Here is a 22,807-nt window from a genome sequence, read left to right as displayed (position 1 = left end):
AAAGGAAAGCTAATGCATTTTATGAGTTTATGGCTTAATTACGGTTTATTATGGTTGTTGGCATGTTATTTTGTACTTCTAATAAATAAACAGATATTGGTCCCTTCTATTAAGTAAATTCCATAACAGTTCAAAGTGAGGTCTATGCAATGAACAAGCAAGGGTGTGGTTTTCAGTATTTAAAGGAAAAGTTTACCAGTTTGAGTGAAGGAAAATTAAAAGAGGGCATTTTCATCGGTCTACAAATTCACAAAGTTATGGCTGACCCTTTGTTTGAGGAAAAACTTTCCGTTACAGAAAGAATGGTATGGCGCGCTTTCAAAGACGTTTGCTCAAATTTCCTTGAAAATTCTAGGGTAGAGAACTGCATAGAACTTGTTGTGGAAATCATGTTAAGTGCATATGACAAAATGGAGTGTAATATGTCTCTCATAATGTACTTTTTACATTCTCATTTGGATTTCTTTCCTCCTAACTTTGGAGCGGTAAACGACGAGCATGGGGAAAGATTTCATGAAGAAATATCTGAAATGAAAAGGCGATATAAAGGAAGATCATCATCCAGCATGCTTGCAGACTATTGTTGGTTCCTTGTAAAATACAGTCCCGAGTCTAGTTATAAACGGAAGTCATTCAGAAAATTATTTTAAATGTAAGTTCAAATTCTGAGATTTTGTTATTATATGCATGAAATATTTTATTGTTATTATGTTTTAAGCTATGTTACATCATTTTTGTATCCAGTACACATTTTGCAAGTATTATGAGGAATTCTGAATCCCTAGTGTGTTGTAATTTTATGAGTAGCAGCAAAAAATTAAAAACAAATAAGTTTTGTCATAAAATATTGAATTCATTTTCCCCGGAAAATGGTAAGTGATGAGGCAATTTGGATTTTAAATTCAGATTTAAGTACATATTAGTAATATTCATCTATTTATATTTCGGAGCAAGACAAAAAGTAAAAATTTGTTGTTCAGTGTTATTAATTGAGATTTCTACGAAAATCTTTTGAACTTCTTCTACAATGCCAGAATGGACAGTATTTTCGTTGAAATCAATGAAGTCCTGGTTTCGAATGACTCAAATATAAGCTTCGAAAGTTCGAATCAAATGCGAATTTTTAACATTTGTTTAAATAAAACTTTCACAGGAAATAAGTATTTATACCAATTACTAAATAATTTTAATTATCAAATGTCGAATTAACCAATCTATTCTGTATTTAATTACTACATTAATTTTGAACTGGAACTAACTTTAGTAACAGTAATACTTCGTTTGTTTTTGTCTACAAAAAAATTATACTCCAAATTGTCGAAATTCAAACGCAGATCTTCGTAATTCCACTGTAGAACTAACGACGCGATAATAAGAAGAATAATAATACAGGAAAAGAGTGTGAAAGCGTTTTTGAGATAAATCAGAAACAGATCTGGAGAGGCATGATGTTCCACTTGAAGCTGCTTGACATGTTTGTATTCAAGAGCCATTCATAAAACAGATGCAGAAACAAGCTCTTCAAGAGGTTTGATCAACACACTAAAACTCTGTTTTACAGACTGTAAACATTTACACAGAGCAAGAAAAAGTTGGAGCGGCAGCATGAGAGAGATAGATAGATAGGCCTTCCAATTCTCATCTTATTAATATTTTTAGTCGGTTATTTAACGTCGCTGTGCTTACACCAGCTGCTTGTCTGTGCGGATGACGTGAATATATTAGCAGAAAATCCACAAGCGATTAGGGAAAACACGGGAATTTTACTTGAAGCAAGTAAAGAGATAGGTTTGAAAGTAAATCCCGAAAAGACAAATATGTCTCGTGACGAGAATATTGTACGAAATGGAAATATAAAAATTGAAAATTTATCCTTTGAAGAGGTGGAAAAATTAAAATACCTGGGAGCAACAGTAACAAATATAAATGATACTCGGGAGGAAATTAAACGCAGAATAAATATGGGAAATGCCTGTTATTATTCGGTTGAGAAGCTTTTATCATCCAGTCTGCTGTCAAAAAATCTGAAAGTTAGAATTTATAAAACAGTTATATTACCGGTTGTTCTGTATGGTTGTGAAACTTGGACTCCCACTTTGAGAGAGGAACATAGGTTAAGGGTGTTTGAGAATAAGGTTCTTAGGAAAATATTTGGGGCTAAGAGGGATGAAGTTACAGGAGAATGGAGAAAGTCACACAACACAGAACTGAACACATTGTATTCTTCACCTGACATAATTAGGAACATTAATTCCAGACGTTTGAGATGGGCAGGGCATGTAGCACGTATGGGCGAATCCAGAACTGCAGAGCGTCTAGCCGCGAAACCAGGTGGCCCGGGTTCGATTCCCGGTCGGGGCAAGTTATATGGTTGAGATTTTTTCCGGGATTTTCCCTGAACCCAATATAAGCAAATGCTGGGTAACTTTCGGTGTTGGACCCCGGACTCATTTCACCGGCATTATCACCTTCATCTCATTTAGACGCTAAATAACCTAAGCTGTTGATAAAGCGTCGTAAAATAACCTAATAAAATAAATAAATAAATCCAGAAATGCATATAAAGTGTTAGTTGGGAGGCCGGAGGGAAAAAGACCTTTGGGGAGGCCGAGACGTAGATGGGAAGATAATATTAAAATGGATCTGAGGGAGGTGGGATATGATGATAGAGACTGGATTAATTTTGCTCAGGATAGGGACCAATGGCGGGCTTATATGAGGGCGGCAATGAGCCTCTGGGTTCCTTAAAAGCCAGTAAATAAATAAATAAATAAATAAATAAATAGACAGACAGACAGACAGACAGACAGACAGACAGACAGACAGACAGACAGACAGACAGACAGACAGATAGATAGATAGATAGATAGATAGATAGATAGATAGATAGATAGATAGATAGATAGATAGATAGATAGATAGATAGATAAAGAAATAAATAAATAAATATTTAACGTCGCTGTATCAGCTGCCAAATTATTTAGCATCTATGGAATTGGCGATAGCGAGATGATATTTGCAGAGATGAGACCGAGGATTCGCCATAGATTACCTGACATTCATCTTACGGTTGGGAAAAACAGTGGAAAAAAACAAGTAATCGGAAGCGGAAATCTAACCCATGTCCGACCTCAGATTTCAACATCCGGGGAAAAATTGGACTTACGAGGTTTCAGAAGTAAGCCGGCGAAATGCGATTATTGTCTAAGACCGATAGGTCTCGTGACCTGCGTTGCATTTGTGAATCGGATCCTGCCTCAGCCCTGACAGAGCCAGGCCCCACCCTGAAAAGAGTACCTGATAAGCCCAGGTACTGAGCCCGAAGTCTTCGCACATCAGCATCGGAAATCCGTATTACGACAAAGACTTCATTCCAACAATGGTAGAATTGTACTTGTCTTGGATGAAGCCAAGCCAATAAGAATTTTTATGCTCGACCATGCCGAAATGTAGTAATTATACACCTGGTAGCAGCCCTTCAATGGGCCTCATTAAAGTACACATATTCATTAAAGTTCAGGTGTTCCACCAATCATAAAACACCATTGTAGCAATAAAAAAGCGCAAGTATCGATTATTCTCGGATATGCAATCGAAAGACAACTAGCGAAACGTCACGGAGGCTGGAAATCCAATACTATCGCAGAAGGTTATGTTCTGTTACTATAATAATTAGCGTTAATTGTAAATAATATTCAAATAAATTCAATTTGTCATCTCGTTTTTCAATGTCTAAATCAATTTCAAGGTTATATCAAGATTAATGTTTATTTTACTCTCTAGATTATATCAAGGTCAATGACATTTGTTTCTCGGAAAAAAATCAATACTTTCGCGTCTGCGCACATCTCACAGTTTACGAGGTATTGCACAAGGTCAGTTCCGCTCCCCAGTCAGATAAGAATAACATGAATACTTATGAATAATTTCCAGTTAGAAATATGGTCGAGCATAAAAAGTCGTATGAAACTTGCCTATAATGGTAATTAAGACGCTCGTATGAAAATTATAAAACTCGCTTGCGCTCGTTTCATAAACATACTACCATTATTGGCTCGTTGCATAATGTACTATTCTCAAGGTTCTCCTGTTTTCTCTCTTCATTCCACCAACACTTTCTACATTTGCCCCGTCATTACTTATTATCTTAATTTCGACAAAACAGGACACCATTTGTATTTGTGAAGTATCGAATCGGCTCTGTGCCGTGGTGGGAATTCCTGGCTGTTAACTGCCGTAATGGGTTCTAGACGACTCACAGATCTGAAGAGAGGAACGAGAAGAGGACATGACTCCGCAGATAGATGACTGAGGTACGGCAGACCACCACCAGCGCTATAGTCCGGGACTTCTTTACTTCATACTCTAAGAGTGAAACCTAACCTTTCACCCTCTCTATAGGGATATCTTATGCGAAGTTTTACCGTTAGATGGCAGGAGCGTTCCATGCGGCACATGTTGCAGGACTATATTATAACATATGCTACAGTTGATTATGTTCTCCCATTTGTTGGTTTTCTGTGCGTGTCAAAATTATTGTATAATTATTTTGTATAACCTGGTATAATTTAATATAATTCAGTATTTTCTTACCTCATAATTTAATTTAATTTACAATAAATAATAATGTAAATTTGTATAATACTGAGCGATTATCCTTAAGAAATGGATGGAGAAATCTGCAGTATGCAGAATATAGATACGAGTTAATTGTATATTCATGAACCTAAACGAGAACTTTGAGAAGAAGGTGCACGAATAAAAAAATAAATAAATAACACAGGAACTTTGTCGAAGGTGAATATTACCTCTTTAATCATTAGTATTGTAAGTACCGTACACTAAAAACAGGATTTGGAGCCACCAATGTGATTTTTTTTTAATAGGAAAGGGACTATCGAGATTGAATTCCTCGTATTTTTTTTTTCTCTTGTTGCAGAAAGATCAAATGCAATGTTTGATAAGATGATATAATATGATTGCAGTAGTGTCACGATTATTCCTGTTTTTGTAGGTTAAGGACATGCAGTTTTGAATACTATGTAGGATGATTTTGAAAATTTGAAGTAAAAACATGGTTTTAATAATTAGACTACAGCACATTAAAAACATTATTCACGAAATGGATTTCACTATAGATCGTCCTGGATAATAAATATCCCAGTTAATCGAGAGTTTACTGCAGACATAAAATGCTGGCGTAAACTTCGGAGACTCCTAGAAGTACTGAATATAATCTAAGCTAACATCGCTTGCTGTCGAGGTTGCGTATGTTTTCATTAATTTTTCTTTTCCCTCTTCCAAAATGAAACTGTAGCCAGCAATTCCTTATTTAAAGTAGTTACTTTGTTTAATAGCTAGCACTTTCGAGGCGCAATTTAATTAGTTAAATTTTTAAGGTTTAAAGCATATATTCAGAATATTTTGGGACCTGAATGAAGACAAAAGGCTTTCCCTGATTTTTACATATTGGAACACAACAAAAATGTGACATTTTGAGTTGTTTTTAAGAGTATTTAAGTACTAATACACTATGTATATCTTCAGTGTTTATATACCGGAAAACAAATGCACACGCAAAGCGCATCCCTCTAAGTACACGTGCGCTATCTGTTGGTGTTAGTTCAGGATATCCCTATTACTGTATATTCTAGTGGATTATAATGATTTTATAGCCGTCAGTTTGAAACTGATCTTGAATGACACTGGAAGTCATATTGCGCCCACCTCTGAGGGAAATGTCCAGCAGAGAGAGCTGCACCCTCTGTCCCTGTGGTGCCCTCAGCCTCCAGGTGCAGTTCCGCTCCACGTTGAACTGTGGGTATCCGGGCGTCTCCACGAAGCCCTCTCCCGTCACCACGATGTTCTGCACGCAGTTCTTCGTGATGTGCTCCTCTGCAATCAGATAAACAAGTTCGTCAGTACAAGCACAACATTGCCATTTTCAGAGTCCGCGGTGGACGAATAGTTACAATACTTGCTCCTGGAACCTGATGTCATGCGCCCAGTCCTAGTCAATAGAGTGAATTTCAGGCGGGATAAAGAAGTGCTGATTCCAACGAATGAGGAAGTACAGCCATTAGCCCCATGTTATAGATTTTCACCACAATAACGAATTTTTTGTTCATGAATAAAAATTAATAAAAACAAAACGTCACGTCCAAACCTCTCATTATTTCGTTTCTAACTCCGCTAAAACAAAAGAAAAAAGATAAATTAAATATAAATTCTATAACAGAAAAATAACATCTACTCTTTTATAAAAACCTCTGACTGAGGTTCTCGCTGACATGTACATCTATTATCAGGCAGTACATTTCACTTGAGAATATTTTAGTATTTATTTATTTAACCTGGTACAGATAAGGTCATCAGGCCTTCTCTGCTTCTCTACCAGGGGATTACAACTATAGCCTAATATGAAGAATAAAATTACAATTAATATTAAATTTACAATTACAATTACAATAAAAATTAAAGTACAACAAGATTACCAGATTAATGAAAGCTAGACAATTTATCATAGAAGTTAAGAACAAAGAATATTTTTGTATTTACTAAATTACAAATTAAACTTAGAATAACAAAATTCTATAGTGATGAAATTACCATATATTGAGATATTTTGTGATAGATTAGGAGAACTATTTACAAAAAGCCATGTCTGAACGGGTCTCAATTACTGACGAAGTGCCTAGTAAGTTTGCGTTTGAATTCAATTTTATTTCGACAGTCCCTGATGCTAGCAGGTAACGAATTCCAGAGTCTTGGCAGGCTATTGTGAAAGAGGATGAGTATGAGGAGGTGCGATGGGAGAATATGTGTCGAGAGAGGAAGAACAATTGTTTGTACATATCTGACGTCTGATTAGTTAAATTCAGGGTGATCCGTTTGGGTATGGATAGAATAAAAACACCGTAAAACATTTACTACTAACTTTATTTGTTGAAATTTTATGCATACAACACTGAAAGATGGAAGATTCCTCAGAGCTCAACATGATCCCCATTGCGCACCCTGCACAACTCATAACGGTGATGCAATTCAGCCCGTGTCCGTTGTAACATAAGAGGGGTGACTTGTTGAAAAGCTTGAGTAATTTTTACTCTCAGATCATCAATGCTCCTGGGTTTCTGTGAATAACAAAACCCCACACGAAGAAGTCAGGAGACGTTAGATCTGGGGAGTTTGGGGGTCAAGCCAAGAGATAGCTGCTTCTCGTACTGGGTTTCGCCTGCGACCTCCTGCATGTTTTTTTTTTTTTTTAACACAGAACCTGTTTCTATAAATGTTCGATACCACAACATTATGAAATCGTATTTAGGCACATTACGCACACCATACTCACGTCGAAATTCCCTTTGAACTCTTTTAACACTCTCAAATTTAGCATACCAAAGAACACATTGTGCCCGCTGTTGATTTGTAGTAGCCATTTTAATCATCTCCGATTTTCATTTGTCCTTTCAGATTAGGCATTGTTGATTGTCATATATGGAAACTCCCATCTTTTAATCATAATATAACCAGCAAAAAATTTTTCATACTATCATAATATCTTTATAATAATAAATTAATTTCATCCATACCCAAACGGATCAGACTGTATGTTACTAGTCAGCGATGTATGCAAAGAGGAGGAAGCGAACTGGCACCCTACTCCATTATCTCCTGGTTTAGTTGTCTCATGAATGTTGCTTTATTAATATCACTTATGAGGATCAAATCTGTCTTTGAACAATAGACTAAAGAATAATTATTATGACAATTTAGAAGCAACGAAGGAGAAAGAATAAACATAATAACATGTGAAGGCAATATTGATCCTATAAAAAAATGTCAGAATTGTAAGAAGCTAGAAAATTAGAACTTGAAAGTCTCCAGTTATAGAGGAATAAATTCAGAGTGATCAATTAAGCATAATTTTTTTTACCTTATTTTGTTTCTTTTAGTGGAGAGGCAGGAAGTCAAACGGAGAGCAGAAATGGCTAAGGAAGCTTTTGATAGAGAAAGGAATGTCTTCTGCGGACCTCTGGAAAAATAACTAAGAAAGAGAGTGTACGGAGTGTGGCACTGTATGGGACAGGGACATGCTCGTTACGACGATGTGAAGAGAAGAGACTGGAAGTATTTAAAATGTGGATATGGAGAAGAATGGAGCGTGTGAGATGGGCACACAGAATAAGAAATGAAGCTGTGTTGGAAAGAGTGGGTAAAGAAAAAAATAATGCTAAAAATAGTGAGGAAGAGAAAAAGAAATTGGCTGGGCCACAGGCTAAGAAGAAACTTCCTACTGAAGGATTCACTGGAACAGCGCTTCTCAACCTTTTTCAATGGCGTACCAGTATATTTAATTTAGGACATTACTCGTACCACTAACCAAGACAAATTGTCAAGTGTTGCTCCCAGGGTCATAATAAATCATCATAAACGTTCCTATGCTCAAATATAAATAATAATTGATTGTATATTATTTTAATGTACCGAAGTACATATCCGTCGGATCCCGGCCAACTAGTCACTCATTACGAGTGCACCTCAGCACATGTGTGGACTTCGGTCCTAGGTTCATAGATATCTATGACGTAGTGCAGAGGGCGGCCACCAGAGGGAACCCAAGAGTTGGAACTTAATCAGAGACAATTCTTCCGACGCCGGGGTGGAATCCGGTGTGGCTTAGTGGATAAAGCGTCAGCACGTAGAGCTGAAAACCCGGGTTCAAATCCCGGCGCCGGAGAGAATTTTTCTCCGTTCCATTACTCTTTCATCGTATGATGTCGCAGAATATCTGCATGGAAATATCATATGTACTTCGGTACATTAAAATAATATATATGATATGCGTAAATCACTTCGTGATTTAAGACGGCGCTTATTCCGTCGGATCCCGGCCAACTAGTCACCCATTACGAGTGCACCTCAGCACATGTGTGAACTTCGGTCCTAGGTTCATAGATATCTATGACGTAGTGCAGAGGGCGGCCACCAGAGGGAACCCAAGAGTTGGAACTTAATCAGAGACAATTCTTCCGACGCCGGGGTGGAATCCGGTGTGGCTTAGTGGATAAAGCGTCAGCACGTAGAGCTGAAAAAACCCGGGTTCAAATCCCGGCGCCGGAGAGAATGTTTCTCCGTTCCATTACTCTTTCATCGAATAATTGATTGCTTCATTTAGGCGTGTTAAATTAAAACAGTTACTATTTGAATTTATTTAATGGAGTGTTCCATAAAATATACAGAAAACAGCTAGAAATATATATGTTTATGATAATTTACATTATTATTTCACACTTTAATTAGGCCAACCACCCAGCAGTGGTTCACGTACCGCCGGTACGCGTATCATAAATTGAGAACCGCTGCACTAGAAGGAATGGTGAACGGAAGAAAAGTTCAGGGCAGAAGAAGATATCAGCTGATTTACAACATTAAGAATCATAGATCACTTATGGAAACTAAGAGGAAGACGGAAAATAGGAAAGACTGGAGATTGCTGTGTTTGTAGTGGAAGACCTACCCATGGGGAGAACACTATGAATGAATGAAGTGGAGAGGATGGTTTTTAATATGGTGCAAAAATAGTAAATTAAAAAATATTTGCTTCAAAACACAGTTTGATATGTGAAAAATATATTAGGGTTATATAAAATTTAATGCCCATTTATGTTTCGGCAGCTGCTGAAAGCTATTTTAAAGGTTACGTTTTTCAAAGGGAAAGGATGTTTAATATGGTGGAAAACCAGTAAATTAAAGAAAAAAAAATTATTTAATATAATCTTTGATATGTGATCAGTGATTTATGTAACTAATATGTAGGCCTAATCTTGGTAATTATGGCACGAATGAGCTATTTTTCACGAGTGGTTATAATGAAAATTATACACATGTTACATACAGCGTTTTATGCTATTCTAGCATTACGATATGTTAAAAAACTATTATAAATTTACAAAATGTAATGTAGACATGAACGGCTGGGGGGATCATCGTGCTAACCACACGATACCTCCATTCTGGTTGGATGATCGTCCACCTCTGCTGAGGCATGTGGGAGTGAGGCCAGCAGCCGGCTGGTCGGTCTAGGCCCTTCACGGGCTGTAGCGCCACGGATTATTATTATTAATGTAGACATGAGTACTGGATATTATGTAATATATTGTATGGTTGCTAAGCAACCGATTCTAAGACAACGTTATTTTGTTGTTGGTTTCAAGATTTTTCTTACAGGTACGCTGTATAAAATTTTGTTGTGAAGGCGGTGATGACATCATGGAATACTAGTTGCTAGATAACCTTTTTTGGCACCAGTGCACGATTTATAGCGTCATAACAAGCGTGTTTTAATTGCATAAAATTATTTTACATAAAACGTAAAGCGCATTTATGACCTTGTTAGCTGGTGTGACGCCATTTTTAAAGCTCTTGTGCACAACGTTTTTAAATGACACTAAATTTTGATTGAAGTTTCTCGTAAATTTAATTGTTTTCTTATTCTCATACAAAGAGTTATGTACGGTTTCTTCAGAACTATTAATGCTACATGCATGATATTTGAAAACATATTATTTAGGATATTAGGAAACTTTTCTCTGTAATAGAAATTTGTTATTTTATTGGATTTGAAAATGTGTCTGAAGCTGTAAAACAACTCAGGACAAGAAACAAGCGCTGCTCATTATGAAATTGAAGCAAATTTTTCCGTGTAGGAAATCGCACCAGGGTGTACTGACGATTTTAATGACAGGTGAGGATTTATGGCACAGCAAGATGTATTAATATCTGAAAGAGTAGGCCTACTGTCTCTAACGGATGTCTGCTCACTACACTTTGCGAGGGCACACGTCGGTGGGTTGTTATTCTCACAATTCTGCTGGAAAATCTATCTGACACGAATGGCCTCGAGACATTTCCGGGATACAGACTACACGTACTTCGATGTTACTATATTTGCATTGACTCAAAAAAGTGGTGACGTAACACATTAGCCTCGTATGAAGTACAGAAATATGCCTGTTCTGTGCGCCGAGGTAAAACGGCCGTCAATTTCAGCTGCGAACATGAAATCCAGTGAACACAGGCCTCAGGGGTATCCAAATATAATGTACTAACTGTAATTCTATTCGAGTGGTCCACACCTGTGGAGTAACGGTCAGCGCGTCTGGCCGCGAAACCAGGTGGCCCGGGTTCGATTCCCGGTCGGGGCAAGTTACCTGGTTGAGGTTTTTTTCCGGGGTTTTCCCTCAATCCGATATGAGCAAATGCTGGGTAACTTTCGGTGCTGGACCCCGGACTCATTTCACCGGCATTATCACCTTCATCTCATTCAGACGCTAAATAACCAAAGATGTTGATAAAGCGTCCTAAAATAACGTACTGAAATAAAACTATTCGAGTGTGGTAAGCCATTAGTCCAACAGTTAGATGATCCACTTTTCAGCCAAGAGTACTGCGTTTAAATCCGGATGAATCCAAACGGCATCATTCCAAACTCAGAATTTCCGAAATGAAAATTCCAAAAAACAAATTTCCTAAAGGGGCATTTTCCCTGAATGCTAATTTGTCCGAATGTAGTGTTTTCCGAAACCATTTTCCGAATTGCTTCTCGGAGTTTTAATTGACTAGTATTCAGCTTATAATTTTGATAATCTATTCATAACATTTATAATTGACCTTTCTGCTGCAATTTTGAAAATATTTTTAGGCCGATCGTGTTTTTTTAACAATCTTATTGATGTTGTTGATAGGCCTTGTAAGTTTAACTTACAACACACATGCGGTAATTAAATAGCAAATCAATAACACCTAGCGTCAAATAAGAATAATAACAAATGAATAACACCTATCGACAAATACGAATAATAACAAATAAATAACACCTATCGACAAATACGAATAATAAATGAACCTATCGACGAATACGAATAATAACAAATGAATAACACCTGTCGTCAAATACGAATAATGACAAATAAATAGCACCTATCAACAAATACGAATAATAACAAATGAATAACACCTAGCGTCAAATACGAATAATAACAAATGAATAACACCTATCGACAAATAAACGCCGATCACACATAAAAATGTTACCGACCAAAAACAAACCATGTATTTAAATTATTATTTTTTTTAATTAAGATCGGCCAAAAAAAATAGTATGCAATACATGTGTTAAGTGCATAACAGAAATAGAGAAGATTAGACTTTGTCTCATCTTTGTCTAACTTTTCCTCGATTCTGTTATAATGCATTTATCACGCTTGTATCGCAATGTACTATTACAATAGAACTATTTACATTTTACCTTTCACTGGAATTTTGCAAATTTGTTTACAATATTTATGTTAGACTTTTTTTTTCCCCTTTTTCTTAAGAATTTTACAGTTTCCTCACACAATGAATGGTCGTAGCCTGTGAGATGATGTAGTTGTGACTAACAGTTCGCAAGTATACTGTAGCCATCTTATATGTCCTGTAATACTAATAATAATAATAATAATAATAATAATAATAATAATAATAATAATAATAACAACAACAATAATGATGCGCTTCTTCAGTAATCAATTTGGCTAAAGAGCTCTTACATTTACAAATGCCTGATGCTTTGTCACTAGTTTATATAGGGTGATTCAGTACTCCTGCATCAAAATAGGAGGGATGATAGATCTCGTAAAGAGGAACATTTTTTGTCAGACAAGCCTTTTCTACCACGTGCCGCTTAAGAGATATTCACCCCTGATTAAAACGCAACGCTCCGTAACATTGGTTTGAGTGATAGGCTAATGTTTACAATGTTGAACCGAGTTACGCCCCCACTTCCTCGCCCCTACTCGTACGTCTGTGTACGCTAAGCAAACAAAAACTTTTTTGAAGCTGGTGACGCTGTAATTTGTTTGTTATGATCGCATCAAACCCCACCCCTCAACGTGCCTCTGTGGCTACTGTGTCTTGTTGCCGAGGTCATAGCCTGTGTTTGGCCGCGTCTATGCCTACAGTACTAGCGCGCTGGCGTTCTGTCCAGACGGCCTGAGTTCGATCCCCGGCCAGGTCGTTATAGAATTTGTGGTGGACAAAGCAGACGTTGCAGAGGGTTTTTCTCGGTGTACTCTCGTTTCCCTCTACCATTCCACCAACACTCTCCACTTCCCCCCCCCCATTTCATCTATTATCCACAACAGTACAAATAGGCTGGGTGGAGTCTTGGAGGTAGTACGGATTTCCGATGCCGATATAAGCTTAGTAAGGGTTTAGGGTTCCGGGCTCTTGGGGCTTATCAAAGCTACTCGTCCGCGAAACGGGATCTGACTCTATAAGGGGCTGAGGCAGGACGGCCCAATTGTCAGCATCGGATTCACGAATGCCACCCAGGCCAACTTGGACAATCATCGCATCGCACAATGGTCCCAGCCCACGTAAAGTCAGCCAGCCTGTGTTTCAGCTAGTGCACCTACAGTGGATTACCTAAACAGCTTACTTTCAGGGCCTTCAGAATACAATGCTACTGCTCAAGGAGAATGTACAGTAGTGACAAAAAAAACCGGAACGACCCTTGTAGCTGATTTCTGAGTCTTGTTCACTCCAGAGCACGATAGACTGGTAACTAAGACTTTCGTGGTTCGAATCCTGCCTGGGAAGAAAACTTTTTTTTTGTTTCTTATTCAAATTTATTCCAAATACTTCTCGATTGCAGCGATATTTTACTACTTAATTAACTTATTATTCCCAGAACATGAATTTTACCAGCAATCGAAAAGTATTGGGAATAAATTTGAATAAGGAACAAAGAAAAAAGTTTCCTTCCCAGGCAGGATTCGAACCACGAAAGTCTTAGTTACCAGTCTATTGTGCTCTGGAATGAACAAGGCTCTGAAATCAGCTACAAGGGTCGGTCCGGTTTTTTTTTTTGCTACTAGTACTCTTCACGATGCGAAGAGATTAGAGATTCTAGCATTATGGAGTCCCGCAGCACTTTACTTTTACCGTGGGAGAATATCTCAACAACGCCTACGGAGAGCAGTGGCTTGGAAAAGGAGGGTCGGATGCGTGGCCAGTGCGATCGCCCGACTTACTGTTCCTTGAATTTCTTTCTTTAGGAACTTGTGAAGAGTGTGGTATACACTACCCCAGTTGACATCGATGAACTGGTTGCACAGATACCCGATGCCTTTGGCCAACTTCACTAGAGATCCTACATGTTGGAGAGAGTTCAACGGTCAATGTTATGACGGTGTCATGAATACAATGCTGTTTCAGGGTGGACACTGCTATAAATGGTATGCAAAATTGTAAACTGTGCAGTAGTGGCAAAAAAAAAATCGGACCGACCCTTCAGATTTCAGAGTCACAGATTCAAATTTTGCTAGTCACAAAACATATCCATCTTGTATAATTAATTGTAACAATGAAATTTATTGCATTTGTTCGTTCTTACCGACTTTTGTTTCCTTCAGTGCCTCAAACTTACAGACGAAAAAACTTTGAGAGTTTTATTTTCATCTGGCATCAATATTACATTTCTACCTTTATTCGGCAATGATAATTGCGTATTTTTACATTAAATAGCAGTACATACTTCTGGTTTCACTATCCACATTGAAATTGCCACAGTTTGACACAATACACAGCACAGGATTCTTTTGTATCGGCTATAAGGGTTGGTCCGGTTTTTTTGCCACAACTGTACATTAACACCTGCTATAATCTGTATGGGGGTAATTAAGTAATTCCTTGCCTCATATTCTGAGATAGCAGAGCTTCTAAACGACGCGTCGGAGAAAAAATATTCCACCATGCGAGACCTAACATCCCTCAAAGTATGATGCAGATGTTCTGAATCACCCTGTATGTAAAGTAGATAGATATAAAAGGAGGGTGGAAGAAGGGTTGATGAAAATACAAAAACAGAAGAGGAGAAGGAAGAATCGATTAGATTAAGGATAGGCAGTATTTAGTACTTAAAAGACGGAAGAGGGATTGGCTCACTTCGTAAAGACTTGATTACTGAGTGGGGTTATTCAGTATCTCCAATATACCCATCACACACGCTCACCCCTGGATGCACCGGATTCGTTGCCGCTGCAGTTGGTTCCAGTCGGTGCCAGCCGGGGCACGTGTCCAGATTTGAATCGATGAGTGCTGCATGCGGCTCCTTGTGGTTCGTACTGCAGCAAGGTCTGACCTTCACAACTCTGTCATTACTACATACCCGCTCAAATGTCAAGACTTGCGTGAGGACCGGTGCTCTGTTAACCTCATTATTCGTGAATTATAAACACGGATTTTGTGATGCTTGCACAACTTCGTATACGATTTTAAAGCCAACAACTTGGAGTTGTGCTCCATTTCGCATGTGTATTTTGACGAGAACTACTGTATGTAGGCGTATTGTGGGAGCTAACTTGCGAATTGACCGTTACATGCAAAGGTAGCCTATCTCCCTCTTTTGTTCTCCTTGCTATTCCCCTTGTTCTCCTTGTATTCCCCTTCTACTGCTTTTCTTCCCCTTGTTCTCATTATTTCTCCTGTTCTTATTGTATTTCCCTTGCACTCTTTGTATTTCCATTATTAGTTTTGTCTTCCCCTTGTCTTCTCCTTGTTCTTTCTTTGTACTCTTTGTCTTTCCCTTATTCGCCTTGCTTTCCCCTTGTTTTCCTTGTTCTCTCTTTCATCGTCTTGATCTTCTTGTATGCTCTTCGTTCTTCTTCTCTTCCTCTTGTTCTCCTTATCTTCATTTCTTATCGTTGTATTCCCCTTCTGATCCTATTTTCCTCGTTCTCCTTGGCTCTCTCTTGTTCTCCTTGTATTTCCCTTGTTTCTTGTTCTCTTTGTATTCCCCCTAAGGATACACCTAGTATTCCCCTTTTCTTCTTGTATTCCATTTGCACTTCTTGTATTCTCCTTATTCTCCTTTTATTCCCCTTGTAAGCTCACTACTTGTAATTCCCTTGTTCTCCTTGTATTCACCTTGAACTTTCCTTTTCCTTGTATTCCCATAGTTTTCGTTGTATTCCCCTTTCCTCCTTATATTCTCCGTGTACTCGTATTCCCCTTTTCATTCTTGTATTCCCTTTGTTCTCCCTGTATTCCCATCGTCCTTTTATTGGCATCGTTTTCCATATATTCCCCTATTTCTTCATGTATTCTACTTGTACTCCTTGTATTAACCTTGTACTCCTTTTATACCCCTTGTTCTCCTTGTATATCATTGTTATCCTTGCATTTCCTCTTTTTCTCCTTATATTCTTCTTGTACTTCTTATGTTCTTCATGTACTTCTTGTATTACCCTTGTTATCCCTGCATTCCCTCTTTTCTCCTTATATTCTTCTTGTACTCCTTATATTCCCCTTGTTCTCCTTGTATTCCCCTTGTTCTCCTTGTATTACCCTGTTATCCTTGCATTCCCTCTTTTCTCCTTATATTCTTCTTGTACTCCTTGTATTTCCCTTGTACTCCTTGTATTCTCCTTGTATTCCCCTTGTATTCATCTTGCATTCCTTGTAGTCTCTTTCCACTCTTTGTAGTCTCTTTGCACTCCCTGTAGTCCCTTTGCACTCCTTGCATTCCTCTTGTAGTCTCCTTGTATTCCCATCGTTCTTCTTGTACTCCCTCTTCCATCCTTGTATTTCTCTTATACTCCTTGTATTCCCCTTTTTCTCTTTGGATTCTCCTTCCTCTCCTTGTATTCCTCTTGTTAACCTTGCATTTCCTCTTTTCTCCTTATATTCTCCTTGTATTCCTCTTGTACTCCTTGTATTCTCCTTGCATCCCTTCTCAAGTTTCCTTCTATTTCCATCGTTATCCTTGTATTCCCCCTTTCCTCCTTTTATTTCCCTTGTACTCTTTGTATTTCCCTTGTACTCCTTGTATAACCCTTGTTCTCCTTGTATTTCCCTTGTTATCCTTGCATTCCTTATTTTATCGTTATATTCTCCTTGCACTCCTTGTATTCCTCTTGTAGTCTCCTTGTATTCCATCGTACACTTTGCACTCCCCTTGTTTTCCTTGTATTCCCCTTGCACTCCTTGTATTCCTCTTGTAGTCTCCTTGTATTATTCCCATTGTTCTCCTTGTACTCGCTTTGTTCTCCTTCTATTCCCCTTGTTCTCGTTGCATTCTCCTTGCTCTCTTTGTATTCCCCTTGCTATACACCTATCGATAGTGATTACATCCACACGTAGCTCTAGGTACAGTTGTGAAAAAAAAAGTGGCCGCACTCGTGAACAGCGAATATTTTCAAAGTCCACTTCGGGTCGCGGCGATGTTACACGATGCATTTGCTTGTACAAGCAGTTCCGGAACTATGAAAGTGTTCCATTTCTGCGCCTCGTAGACCAGCGGTAGAGTGCTTGTTTAATGATTCAAAGGTTGTGGGCTCGGGCCTTCTTTAAGTTTTCATTTTATTTTTTAACCGTTCTTTAGCGATGTAAATGATATTCAAATTATCATTTATATCCAGTTATCGTTCTTGATGGATATCACGTTATTTATATTTTGTTATCGTTCTTTAGAGATATGAAAAAAATTCAAGTCATCATTTGTATATTATTATTATTATTATTATTATTATTATTATTATTATTATTATTATTATTATTGTATCTCCAATGGGGGTTAGCCCTATTTCACATATGTATGTTAGGGCTATAGTTTTATCCACAAAAAAGATAAGCATAAAGAGAAATGGAAAAGAAAATTAAATTAGCTTACGCGATGTAAACAAAACATAAACAATCCGTAAATTAGGCATTGCGATTGCAAAACAAATATTAGTTATCAATTTGAAACATACAAAAACATTAACAACACACATACGTAACACTTCTATAACACAAATACGCAGCTTTCCGTACCATACATCATAAATTAATACACTATAGTCACACAGACACAATCAAACTATAATTACGACATTGCGACGACATCAAGCATCCCATAACTGACTCACATACATAACAAATCAAGCATCCGTTGCAACACATACACTTCAACATAGTAACCACACTTTTAAAAGTTACAATTTTGGCTCCAAGAAGAATAAATAGGACACTGTTACTAATTACTATTCTTCTACAATTTCTTAAATACATCTGTAATAAATCTGTGAAATTCCGATATGAATCATATTCACGTTTTTTATATTATTATCGTTCTTTAGCGATATAAATAATATTCAAGTTATCATTTATATTCTCTTTTCCTTCATTAGAATTATAAAATAATACTCAAGTTATTTATATTGTTATTGTTCTTTCGCAATATAAATAATCTGTATTTTATGTAAGTATTATAACACAAATAACCATTTTTTTTGTAAAATAGGTTATTTTATTTAGATAATTAAATATGTATTATATAATATCTTATATTAATTAAACAAACTGATATTTATCATTTATATTCTGTTATCGTTCTTTAGTAATACTGTATAAATAATATTCAAGTTATTTATATTGTAATCGTTCTTTAGCGATATAAATAACATAAATTTAATATTAGTTTGGAAAAATCCAGTTGCATAATACTGCTATTAGTTTTTCTTTTTGTATTATTACATTATACTATCTAGAACCACAATAAAATGAAAAGGAGTAACGAGGAATTGAACCTGAGACGTTGACATCTAAATTCCGACGTTCGTCCGCTGAGCTACGAGGGCAAAAGTGTGGAAACATTTTCGGAAAAATTGGCCCAATCACACTCTAAGATTTTCTGATGATTCGGAGAAGCTAGTCCAGGATGCGGGGGGCAAAGGCTAATTGAGATTTCCCGGTCTCTGATCGGGTCAAATATCCTGATAGAATAAATATTTAACCCTTGCCGTGACTTTCGGTGAAGTCCGGAGGGCCCTATTAGTCAAATCCACTCTCCTCATCTCCACGCTTGGACCCCCTGGAATTTAATAAGATGCGAAAGAGATAGTGGTGTGCGGAAAGCAACGGGATGTTACTGTATTTATCCTTCCCAAGAAAAACTGCAAACATGAACAAAGGAAGCTTTTAATAGAAGAAGAAGGATCTTCTGCGGACCCTTGGAAAAAGAACTAAGGAAGAGACTAGTGAAGTGCTTTGTGTGGAGTGTGGCATCGTATGGGGAAGGAACATGGACATTACGACGAAATGAAGAGAAACGAATTGAAGCATTTGAAATGTGGATGTGGAGAAGAACGGTGCGTGTGAAGTGGACAGACAGAATAAGAAATAAAATTGTGTTTGAAAAAGTGAGTGAAGAAAGAATGATGCTGAAACTGATTAGAAAGAGAAAAAGGAATTGATTGGGTCTCTGGTTGAAAATAATAATAGACGACATTAGGATATGTGGATCATATGCGGAGACTAAGAGGAAGGCAGAAAATAGGAAAGATTGGAGATTGCTGGGTTTGCAATGAAAGACCTGCCCATGGACAGAACACTTATGTATGTTCAGAATGCCTGGAATATCGTGTCTAAGAACAGTCGCTATTTGCAAAGACTAGTTAATTCCATGCCCACTCGAGTGCAAGATGATCGAGATAAGAGGAAGATAGACTAAATATTGAATTGTGGCTTTTTGTTTTGTTTTTTGAACGCTTAATTGTTTGAATGTTTTAAGGCCGACTCCAGTAAATTTGTTTTGTTTATGCCACGAAAGATATTTTTATTGAGAATAAAATCTTTTTTCTTTCCATTTGCAGCCACAATATCATAATGATAAAGTCATGGCATAATATGTTAATGAACCTGATGTTAATTACTAAAATAATCGTAAAAGAGAAAGGAGCCATTATGTATAGTTTGTCTCTCTCAAATGCAGAACAAAAATGAACATAAAAAGCACGAGGTTGTAGTCGAACGCAGGACGTCATGAATAAGAGGCCTGAACGCTACCATTACGCTATCGAATAAGACACAGAATACTTCAATTATAACTGTAGATATCAGGCAACGTGGTCCAACAACGTGTAACATCGCCTGTCTCCGAATTGTAGCGAAGGTACCCGAAGGAACTTTGTTTCAGGAGAGCGGCCACTTTTTCTTTTGACAGCTGTACATATACACAGCACAGTAAAGCTATGCAACTGTCGAGTTCTTAAATTTGTTATTTAACGACACTGTATGAGCTACTAGGTTATTCAGCGTAGTTGGAATTTCTGATAGCGCTATAGTATTTAACGAGGTGAGGTCGAGAATTCGCTAAAGGAATATTTGGCGTTCACCTTACAGTTGCGGAAAACCTCGGAAAAAATCAAAACAAGTAATCAGCCCAAATGGGAATCAAACCCGCGCCCGAGCTGAGCCCCTGATAAGCAGACAGACAGACTCATTACCAAGAGTGTCACGAAGTTTTTAAACGTATCGCGTGTTAGTGAAGAGCGCAATCATATTTAGGCCAATATAACAAAACGTGCTGGATCAGGATAGACGTCTCAATTGGGCTGAGGATAGCTGTTTAGAAGGTAGGTGTGTGTCAGACGACAATGGCCAATCAGGAATCTGGTAAGCGCTACCTCTTCACGTCGTGACACACTTGTGGACGAATCCCGTTGTCAGACAGTATTTTTTTATATTGTGTAATCTTATACTCTTTTATATTGTGCTGCTCCTCCCATTGCTACCAAATAGTAGACTTGCAACACGCAGACGACGTCGCCTATTGGGCACCCGACTCCCCTCTGCTGCTAAACGCAACACTCACACAATATCTCAATTGGACCAACATGTGGCGAATCTTAGTAAACACGGACAAAACAAAGACATGGTCGCCACGGCGATTTATTTCCCTACCGACACGCTTTGTGTTGGATATACGGTACGTATCTTTTTCGCACGCATCATTGCATGTAATGTCAAGCAGTGTTATCACGTTTCCTTAGTTACAATTTATTTTCATACCGACATCAATACATTTATTTCTACCACCACAATCCACACTGAACAAATTTTAAGCTATAGATGACTTATAATTAAAACTGACATTAAAATTACAAACTTCTTTGTCGTCATAATATCCATTCGAGATATGACAACGTTCTTTTATGTTCCACGTCAAGTTGACATGGGCATACACTGCTTCGCCGACTTAGTTTGAGTCTAAAGAAACCAGAAAACAATACAACGTTGTTGTGACGAGAACCCAAGCCCCTCCATACCAGTAAGGCATCATGTCACAATACGTTCACGTCTGAGTATTTTTGACGAAGTAAATATTATCCAACGCCTATAAAATGGCGCAGATATTAAGAATATTGCTGGAGAGTTTAAGGTAATATTTATTTATATATTAGTTATTTAATTATATATACAGAGTGTTTCCGAATTGGTGTTACAAACTTTCAGGGATGATGGCGAAGGGTACATGTATCAATTTGAGATAAGGAACCCTGGTCCGGAAATGACTGAGTCGAAAGTTATAAGCAAAAATAGTTGTGTGGAAATGAAATTGTAATTTGGCACCATGTGCCCCCCCTTCCCTTAACTTTTGGAACAGTCGTGGAAAAATGATATGGGTCGGATATTTCCTACGTGGGTACTTGTCCCAATACAATCTGTGAGCTTGTATATTGTTCCCATTGGCTCATCCGTATTCGAAAATCAGGTCTGCTTATTCCGCTCTCGTGTACTCCTCCATTTCACTAGGACTGATCGACTGGACACTGCAACTTGTACACATACACTGCTGTCTACAGACGTGCATATCAGGACCAACCATGTCCGTTACACATTACGCTATCTGCATTGCTTTAGTGTTACACATAAATAAGATGTACAGAGGAATAAAATTATTTTATTTCCACAGACCTATTTTTGCTTGTAACTTTCGACACGGTCATTTCCGGACCAGGGTTCCTTATCTCAAATTGATATATGTGCCCTTCGCCATCATCCCTGAAAGTTTGTAACACCACCTCGGAAACACCCTGTATAGGCAGAATGGTTAATTTAACCCTGTGCTGGTGACCTGAAAGAAAATTACATCAGTAGTGATGTGGGGTTTGAGATACTCCATTTCATTTTTTGGCTTTTTACTGAATATGAGTCTGGCTGAGCGGAAGAGAAGGCCTGATGACCTTAGTTCTGCCAGATTAAATAAATAAATTATTGTTATTATTATTATTATTATTATTATTATTATTATTATTATTATTATTATGACATGGAACATACTGAAGGAAGTATTCTAAGCAGCTAGACGAATCCCCACGTAACAAACCAGAGTGATCTAGTAGTAAACAAAAAACAAAGCAAGGTGGGGTGTGTCAAACCCTACGTCACCAACGCAGGGTTAATATAGTCTAATAAATTCTGAAGTCCTTTATTGTGTTATTAATTTCCATATGAATCCATACCTACAACTCTCCAAAAAATAAACAATAAAAACAGCTGAAACAGAGAATGTATAAAAGGGAAAATAAAATCAGACTTGGAAATAAATACAAAAATTATATTTCAAAAACCAAACATCGTTATCGTCATAAGCAGGGAACGGATTTATATGGACTAAAAATATATGAAATATGTAAATATATATGGAATTAAATATGGATTTTTACCAAAATATGGAATTAAATATGGACTTAAAATTATAAAAAAATGACTATGTACGTTAAATATTGGTACATTTTAATCAAACTAAACAAAAAATATAATGGACGTACCTTATCTTCCAATGTAGTTTCAACAAAACACAATTTTTATTGTCTGTTACCATAACAATAGGTTACAAACATTTCTTTCAAGTGCTGAAAAGTGAATCTTCTTCTATTGTCTCTGAGGATAGATTTATACTGACTAAAAGAGCGTTCGACGTCACAAGAAGTAACTGGTA

At 37.4% G+C, this 22,807-nt stretch overlaps 1 protein-coding gene across 2 annotated transcripts in view; it reads right to left on the bottom strand.

The window, feature by feature from the left end:
- Positions 1 to 22,807, bottom strand: part of LOC138703488 (uncharacterized) — a 349,295-nt gene that overhangs the window by 41,718 nt on the left and 284,770 nt on the right. For both annotated transcript variants that reach the window (XM_069831388.1, XM_069831387.1), the window contains exon 4: positions 5,728 to 5,895. In XM_069831388.1, the coding sequence (XP_069687489.1) occupies positions 5,728 to 5,895 (168 nt within the window). The remainder of the gene's footprint in view (positions 1 to 5,727; positions 5,896 to 22,807) is intronic.

This window comes from Periplaneta americana, chromosome 7, assembly GCF_040183065.1.
Source record: "Periplaneta americana isolate PAMFEO1 chromosome 7, P.americana_PAMFEO1_priV1, whole genome shotgun sequence".
NCBI lineage: Eukaryota > Metazoa > Arthropoda > Insecta > Blattodea > Blattidae > Periplaneta > Periplaneta americana.
This window is presented reverse-complemented; position numbering and strand designations above follow the sequence as displayed.